At 37.5% G+C, this 9,423-nt stretch overlaps 1 protein-coding gene across 1 annotated transcript; it reads right to left on the bottom strand.

Annotated features, from left to right (window-relative positions):
- Window positions 1-857: 857 nt before the first annotated feature.
- On the bottom strand, window positions 858-9,199 carry sox18 (SRY-box transcription factor 18). The gene is made up of 2 exons (XM_077731754.1): window positions 8,500-9,199; window positions 858-4,639 (listed from the first exon to the last, which is right to left on the bottom strand). The coding sequence occupies exons 1-2, from the start codon at window positions 8,873-8,875 to the stop codon at window positions 3,465-3,467; spliced, it is 1,551 nt and encodes a 516-aa protein (XP_077587880.1). The 5' UTR covers window positions 8,876-9,199; the 3' UTR covers window positions 858-3,464.
- Between the last annotated feature and the right edge of the window lie 224 nt (window positions 9,200-9,423).

Consider the following 9,423-nt stretch of genomic DNA (forward strand, 5'->3'; position numbering starts at 1 on the left):
ATGCTGCTTCTCCAAGTGAACCCTCCGAGGAGTTGGGAAAATGAATTCGGCCACAAGGAACAGTGTGGTAAATATTGTACAACATACTTGATATTCTTTGACTCTGTTATGGAGAAAAATGTATTGTGTGTAGCTATAATGCACAACAGATGTAGGGAACGATCACATTCAAGACCATGCTTGCAACAAAACTACATATTATATAAACATCTTCAAAAAAAAATAGGTTGATTTGTCATTTTTCCCAGGACGGAAAAAAACAAATTCCCGTTACGCCCCTCAGTAAAAGGGCTAATCTGACTAGGGAAGCTTTTATAGCATTGAGTAAAGAAGAACTTGTTGCATATTTGCTGCGGTCATCTTCAATTAGAATCATGTTCATTATAAACACTATCTTATTAGCTTAGCCTATTGACTGAGTCAAATTAAATTAATTTGCTACAAGACATGCGAGGGCAACCAGGTCCTTTCTACAGCAAGTTATTTATTCATTTTGCATTTCTCGATCATTCACCTAAGCCTAATTTAAGGGGTTTTCCTAAAGATGCTGTAAATCCATAGGCAGTGGAATTTATTACATCTTAAATTACATCTTGGCAATATTATACAGGTTTTCCTAAAACTGTTGGCAAATGTTTATCTTACTGGCTGCAGCAAGCATTTTTTACACCCAATGTTTGGACTAAATAATGTAAGTAATTTATATATTCATGCTTCAAATAATGTAATGTTTTTCAAACTAATTATTAAGAATGCACTTTCGGGAATAGTCATCCATTAAGGATAGGCTGACACACATCTTAATTTCTAGCATCACAGCTAACAGGCTTAGTTTGGCCAAGGCAAATAAGGCAAATAAATCTGCAACTCTTTATTTAAAACAGAAATGAATAAAAACATTGTCCTATTTGTACATCCATATAAAACTTAGAACATTCCCATTTTTAAATTCTATACAGCAAAGACTTTAAACCCAGTGCAAAGAGAACATCTCATACTTCAATTTCTCCTTCACAGACTTACGCATGAAATCTAAACTATATACGTACTGTACACAGCTGATATTATCATCAAATCTACAGTTTCAAATAGCCCATATGCCAATTTTCCAAGAATGATTTAAGCATCACATTTTCTCTTGTATTATGGGATGTATAGCCAGACATTAAAATGGATGTGGCTCATGCTGGGTAGATCATGTTGCATACACTGCTTACTGATCCTACATTATGTATTAGCATGAGCACCAGTGGCCAATGTGAACAGTGTGGTTTACAGACCATGAAAACGTGGTAATAATCACTGGCCTTGTATTAGCTGTACTTCCATGTTTTTGTTCTACTACTTTCACATTGTGGCCAATTCAGGCTTAAAAAAAAAGAAGAAAAAAAAAAATCCCAGAGCTGATTGTGATCTTGGAATTTCCAGTTTCCATGATCTACAGAGTCAAGCCTAAAGCTCTATCTTTTTTTTTTACATAAAGATAAACAAGACACATGTTTGAAACATCCACTGATTAAAAGGAAAGACTTCCTAATCCACACAAGGGTCACATTTGCCAAGAGAGGAAATAAAGAATATATCACAATAACGCTCAAGAGCAAACCTAAAGCCGTCTTGTAAAAGATCTGAATAGTTTGTGGGAGACCTCAGCGGTCCGCCCCGGCTTTGTGGCTGAGGCTTTCCCGGAAACACGCACATGGAGGTTGGATCGAGTTCTCCCATTAGCCTCTTTTTCGCCTGAGTTTGGCCTTCGTGCGGCCATCAAATAAGGGGCCTTCAATTCATCTAAACCACAAGGTATTTCACTTTGACCTTGTTCAATGTCCTCCAGTTTTAAGTTGAAGTCTTCCAGTTAATTAGTAACACTTTATTGCAGTTTTGTCACTTTTGGAGTTCCAGCACCGATAAATATATTTGGATTAGTAAACCCACATAGAGTGGGAGAACATCAGTGATGAAAGAAAACAAAAATCTGTTTTTTTTCTTCCAGTTATTCATTCATCTTCCATAGCACGCATCTTTGTAAGGTTTTGCGTTGGTTGCTGGAGCCTATCCCAGTTGACTTTGGGCAAAAGGCAGACTACACCCTAGACTGGTCGCCAGTCAGCCACTGGGCACACAGAAAGACAAACAACCATTCACAATTAGACCGAAGTCAGGCGAGTGAACTATTACACCATAAGGTGGGTTGCTTGTTTTTTCTTATCAAATATGCAAACATTATCTACAATTGAGTTAAAAAAGAAAGAAAATACTTGCCAATGTTGCATGGTTTTGGCATAGATTGTAAATGTATGAAAAAATAGGATCATGAAGGATTTTCAGGAACCATGCAACGAAGACCTGCAATTTATTTTTTACATGGTAAAATTAGCTGTTGTTAGTAAACCCTTATTGAGAGAGTAAAATTACATTTCGTTTTAGACTCAAAGTGCTGATATTGGACTTTGCAAGGCCATGGTTTTGTTGACTAAAAAGATAATTTTAGGTAAGAAATGCTTTGCCATTTTTAGCTATTTACAGATCACAAAGATTTATTTTAACATTCACATTTTAAAAACATTACTTTAAATTATACACATACACTAAAGTGTTGGTAAAAGTAGTCACAGGAAGAATTTGCAAGACCTTAAATAATAAATGTATATGTATTTAAAACAATATGAGTGTCATAGAAACCCACTTTACAATAATGCAATGCTCTTAATCAGTTCATAGTGTTTGAAGTTGTGTATTATCCTGTTTTAAACTTTTTACAAAAAAACAAACAAACAAAGAATAAAAAAAAACAAATCTGGATTTTTCTCTCTCTATAGAATACAATACAACTGTTGAATAGCTATCCATTATACACTGTCTTGGAAAGGGTTAAGCTCCATCACCCCCAACTACATACACATAGCAATATTTTATCTATCTTCATGCTCTCGCAATTTCAGTTTACTCTGGAAATATATAAGACGGTGACTGGATTTTGTAACAAATCACCCCAAAAATGTGAAAGAGTTTGGGACAGTGTGCAATTTATGGCTACTGTGAATTTAACAGAAGGTTCCTAACACATTGAATATATTTGTTTAATAAAACCTTCAAATAAACAAAACCCCCAAGCTTAATAAAGTGACAGGTCTTTTTTCTTCAAATAAAACATTGAGAGAGACTTTGTGACTTGTCAACAGGCAGTTTATCAAATTCCAGTCTCAATTTCTTATGATTTCAAATACCTTTGTTGAACCACAATTCAATGCAATGATTGATTTTGATTGAGACATTTTTCATTAAATTGTTACGATTTCAAGTTGCTTTTCTGTTCCTCCTCAAATTGCTAAGTGTGCGCAAGTGTGTAATCATGATCAAATCAGCACTTGAAGCCACCTGTGAATTCAACAACAATTGAGATGAAACCCAAAACAGTTCTAATGAACACAAATCATTCTCAGATCCAGCCAAAAATTCAGGTGTTAACCAGTGATACAGGCACTATAATAGACAGCACTGCTAGCATCAGAAAGCGCAGATATAAGAGGACTGACTCCTTCTTCACTGCTTCCATCTCTATCAGCGTTACCACGCCAGACCAGGACTTTGGACCCGACCCCACCTTGTCCATAGACCTCGTCTCGGTTTCTTGTGCTATTAACATACTGATCCATTTCATGCCTGTCCACCTCAGACCAGAATTCAGCGGAAGAAGACCCCAAATGACCCACTGAGTCTGAATTGGATGGTTCTGCTATACGTACATGGGGGATGAAGGATGAGCAAGAACTGGGCGAGGTCTCAGGGGGAGGCGAAAGTTGGCCCAGGTGAGTCGTAGTGAAGTTGGGCGCTGCATTGCTGTACATTTGACCATAGTAGCTGACCTGAAGGGAGCCTTGGTGGGGTTTGACTGTCTCATGGAGGCTGATTGAAGACTGTGGATAGGACACTGAGTCATGTGGCGTTGGGGGGCATTTCATAGGACTCCTCAAGGCAATATGGCGGCCTGCTGTGTGTGCTGGATTCATCCGAGAACTGCTCGAGACAATGTTCGATTCAACCGGAGCCATTCTCGGATTCCGCCCAGCACCCAAAATGTTCACTCCAGGACTTTGGCTCTGAGGGACACTATGCATAGGGTTGTGGTGGTTTCCATAGGGATGGCTGTAATGTGGGTTATGGTGGTGAGGGTGGTGATAGGAGTTCCAGCCGCCTATTCCTGCATCTTCCTGTGCATGCTGGGGAAAGAAAACTGATTCTCCAGCGCCATTTTCCAGAACATCCAGAGGAGACATCTCAGGCGTGGGCAGGCCGTAGCTCTCCAGATCGTGGTGTCCCGGTGCCTGGAGGTCTCTGAAGTGGCCCAGAGAAGGCAGCAAGTTGTGGGAGTGGTGGTGGTGTGGTGCATGTCCATAAGGAGCGTTTACAGGGCCGTTTTCCCCACTCAGTGGGACCATGGCAGGACACAGGCCATGGGTTTGGGCTAGACTGTGAAGCAAAAGCCCAGGCTCCACACGCTTGAGTTTCTTTGTGGTCTTTTTGCGGCGAGGGCGGTATTTGTAGTTTGGGTGATCTTGAAGGTGCTGAAGGCGCAGGCGCTCTGCTTCCTCAACAAAAGGACGCTTTTCTGTTGAATTTAACGCCTTCCACGCCTGACCTAATGCATATGGAAAGAACAGGGTTAAAAGCGGTGGTGTGATTGCATACCTGTCAACTGGTACGTTCTCGCCGTAATTGGTACAACTGAAAGCCCATTTTTATATTGGTACGCTGTACACATGAAAATGGTACGCTAAACGGTGATTTTGAGAAAAAAAAAAAAATTAAGGCACTTTCTAGCCATTTTTCACCATCCGCCATTGTTTCTTCCCGGAAACGCATGTCTGCCAAGTGATATATGTACCGGCGCCTCTGATTGGCTAAAAAAAAAAGATCATGATAAACATTTCGTTTTGTAACACTTTCACCATGTGATTTCCGTTTCCTGTTCCCTTGTTTATGTTTACTTTCATGTTCGTGATTTTTTACAAAAAAGTAAAGTGGTAAGATTTTCCATGTATTTATACATATATGTAAGGGCGAAAACAAAATTTGGTAAGATCACAAATGGTTCGAGGTTGACAGGTATGTGATTGATATGCAAAGTGACAAGCATTTGGTTAAGTTGAAATGAAAGAACATTGTTTAAGGTTTTGGGAAAGATGGTGGTTTGGCTGTTGGGAAAATGCACTTTGGCAAAGAGAAATGTGAAGCAGGGAAGAAAACTGGATCTCAGTAGGGAGTGCTGATTGAACTGCGATCCCTTTGGCAAAATCAGCTGTTTTTGTTGACCTGCTCATCCGCCCTCTTGCCATCAAGCTATATTTCATGTGATTTCCTCTTTGCAATGCTCAGAGACCCACTCTAACACCATCACAGACTCACAGTGCAGCAACCAGTTAGTTCACAATTTTAGTTGTCAATCTTTACGCCTAAGATAGCTACATTTTGCATGAACATTCTGCCATGTTGCACCACTCCCCACGTGGGAAAAATATCTAAAATTCAAACTTCATTAAATTATCTTGTTGGGGTCATTCATGTGATGTTTTAGATTTTTTGTTATGGTTGGTTTTATCTTTTCAAATAATTCCAATAAAGCATATGGTTGTGTGACACTTTTTTTTTGCAGTATTCACAAAAATATTGTATGTTTATGTTCCCTTTACATAAAGGGAGAGTAAAAATATTCATAAGGATGAAGCATTAATCCCATAAAGTTTATTGGATTCCCTATTCTTAAATTTCATTTTAAATTTTTACAGCAGAACAAAATGTTTTTATTGTCATTCTTTGTTGTGTTCATGAAACACCTAATCAGATTTGGCTGCATACTTTATCAACATTTACTCATTCATTAATCATCTGAACCTCACATCTTCGCTGGGGTTACAGGGGTTGCTGGAGCCTATCCCAGCGGACTTTGAGCGAAAGGCATACTACTACTCCTTAACCATAGGGCACACAGAGAGACAGCCAATTGGAGGGCACGAAGAGACAAACAACGGGGGAAATTTAGTGTGTCCAATTAGACAACCATGCATGCTTTTGGAATGTGGGAGGAAAACGGAGTACCCAGAGAAAACTCACAAAGAGAACATGCAAATTCCACACAGGAGATCCAAACTGGATTTGAACCCAAGACCACAGAACCGTGAGGCCGACACACTAACTACTCAGCCGCCAGGGAAACATAGAATGGGCATTTGATGTTTAATTAATTAAATGCACTCATGGTTGTTTAGTTTGTGGTTGGTAATTGATCATAGAGTACGATTAAAGTGATGATCATACTGAGCCATTTTTTTTTCTAAATATGCCTTAGTGTTGCATGGATTGCGCATGTGCTAATATGAGAAATATCCAGAATTGGTTAATTTTTTTTTCGAATAACACAACAAATACAGTGTTGTAAACTTTAACTGGCATTATCCTTCATTGATATTTAACGTTAACTTATTGAAAAGCAAATTTTTTTTGCAAATTAAAAATATAAACTTAAACCCATAGAGATCACCGACATCACATACACACATTGGATTTATATTGACGCCACAGCAAATATATAATATATAACACAGTTCTGGTGTTGTGGGCTTTATCCAAGGTTGTTCCGTACTGTGTGGAGTTTGCATGTTCTCTCGGGCTTTCGTCAATTCTCACCGGGTACTCCTGTTTCCTTCCATGCAGATCATGTAGGGTAGGCTGGTTGAACACTCTAAATTGCCTCTAGGTATGTGTATGAGTGTGAGTGTCAATATTTGTCCGTCCTATTGTGCCCTGCAATTTGTTGGCCACCAATTCAGGATGTCTCCAGCAGCCCCGCGACCTTAGTGAGGCTAAGCGTCTCAGAAAATGAATGAATACAAAAATCTTAGAATTTTGAGTCACCTTGTGAGAAGAATTCATTGAATAAATGTCTAAATGCGTCTGATATTTGCTTGTACTTTAAAGTTTTAAAACTAATTTTTAGGTAATAAAAGTATTTTTGTATCAGAATTAGAAGCAAGCGACAAGTTATCCCTGCATGCCTCTACCAGTCAAAATCAATTGGATGGCAATAATTTTAATAAATGGTTAAAAAAACAAAACAAATGGCATTATATCACAAAAGTGAGACCCAACAGTGCACCATATTTCATAAGTCATCCTGATGCCAGGGGAGTTCCAATTTGCGGCAGTTCCGCGGTCACTTTAGATCAAACCCTTAACTAAACTCTGACATTTATGACATAATGAGCACATAGACGCTGCACAAAGTTAATTGAGGCTCTACTGCATCGTGTTAGACGTATTGCGATATGGAGAACCTTCCAATATATATATATATATATATATATATATATATATATATATATATATATATATATATATATATATATATATATATATATATATATATATATATATATATATATATATATATATATATATATATATATATATATATATATATATATATATATATATATATATATATATATATATATATATATATAATGATAGATGATTGATTATGTGGATACATTTTTGTCACATCCCCCATTTCATATATGTACTATATACTGTATATTCCATGCTGTCAGCATGTGTTTTTATGATACAATGTAATACACATGATTAACAATATTATTACATTACATTCCTAATAAAACAGTGTTTTTAGAAGATTATTTTTTTCTGTAACTCCGTCCAGGAAATAGACTGTAGTAAAAGCAGAATTATCCATTATATTTTATATATATATATATATATATATATATATATATATATATATATATATATATATATATATATATATATATATATATATATATATATATATATATATATATATATATATATATATATATATATATATATATATATATATATATGGCACCACCTGGACAATACATATAATATACAGTTTTGTTCAAATTTGCTGGTGGAAACTCTCTTAAACGCATCAAATAAGGACTTAATTGTAATATTGACAAATTCTATCATCAGTTTCACAAGTGTCTATTTCATTTCATTATAAATTAGAACACTCAGGTCAACAATCAGATTACAATACTATACTAAATAATTTGAACACAAATGTATATGTAAATCTGTGTGTGTAGTTTTAAAGATTTGTTTTTGGTGTTGCTTTTTGTGCTCTGTGGCTACAGTAATGGCATTTTTCATGCATGCAGGTATACTGTCTCTCTGATGTTTTTTTTATAATAATTCTTAAATGCACTTTTTACTAAAATAAATTTAATATAAATACTAGGACCAAGATATTCCTGGATTTGCAATTTTACCATGCCAAAATAGCTGCTACACCTCTTTTTCCCAATTGTTAAATTATTGAAGAACTGTTTGAAAAAAACAATTCCAATATAATATTTCTGCAATCTTTTGCTTCAAAATGAATTATTTCATTATAAAAATGACTTCCTACCTAGCATTCATTTAATTGAAACATTCCAGGGGTGAGAGTATTCTTACCAAGCATCTTACTGAGCACGGCATTGTGAAGGTCTGGGTTTTGCAAGGCGAGTCGTTTCCTCTCATCTTTTGCCCACACCATGAAGGCATTCATGGGCCTTCGGATCCTCTGCTCGCCCCCCAAACCTTTTCCGTTTCCAGGGCATCCCACCTGATCAGGACACTGGCCAGCTTCTGTGGGAAGGCACCTAGACATTGCTCTTCTGGTGCCATTATCATTAGGAGAGCTGCAGTCTCGTGATAACTTCTGCTCGAAACCCATTTCAAGGTCAGAAGCGGGACTTGGGGTCCTCGAGGCCCACGGCGTGCTCACAAGTGGCACCTGGGCAGGATGCAGTAGAGGCCCCTGGGACAAACTGGGTTCAGATAAATTCATTCCAGAATTGGCCTTAGTCTTGGCTCCTGATTTTAGTCCAAGTGGAATTCTGCAAACGTCTCTCTTAGTTCGTTGGATTGAAAGGTTTCGAAGATGAACACAAGCACTTTCAAATGAAGGCAAGACTGTGATGGATTTGGACCACAAATCCCGAGTACAAACATGGAGATCCGATAGGGGCGTGACAATGGGGAAAAAAAACAACAAAATATTCCTCAGAAGATATTCCACAAAGTCTCTGCTTTTCTTTGCTTTCTTTCTTTTGGTTCGCTGGTCGTCATCCGTCTGACTCAGTGGCTTACATTTGTCCTTCCCGCTAGGAACTTTAAGAACTTGTGGCTGGAGTTCGCTGACCCACGCATATTTATATATATATACAGAGATACGCAGACACACACATGCACTCCCAAGTCCAATGACACGCACTCACAGATGTGAAATTAACCAATGAGATTCCAGACAACTGTTTTGGGAGGAGATGTGTGTGTGTGTGTGTGTGTGTGTGTGTGTGTGTGTGTGTGTGTGTGTGTGTGTGTGTGTGTGTGTGT

Source organism: Stigmatopora nigra, chromosome 1, assembly GCF_051989575.1.
Source record: "Stigmatopora nigra isolate UIUO_SnigA chromosome 1, RoL_Snig_1.1, whole genome shotgun sequence".
In the NCBI taxonomy this organism is placed as follows: Eukaryota; Metazoa; Chordata; class Actinopteri; order Syngnathiformes; family Syngnathidae; genus Stigmatopora; species Stigmatopora nigra.

Coding starts and splice junctions, on each gene's coding strand:
- sox18 (XM_077731754.1), bottom strand. CDS start 8,875: ATGAATTTATCTGAACCCAGTTTGTCCCAGGGGCCTCTACTGCATCCT. Junction 4,640..8,499: donor CGTGCTCAGTAAGATGCTTG/GTAAGAATACTC, acceptor CATATGCATTAG/GTCAGGCGTGGAAGGCGTTA.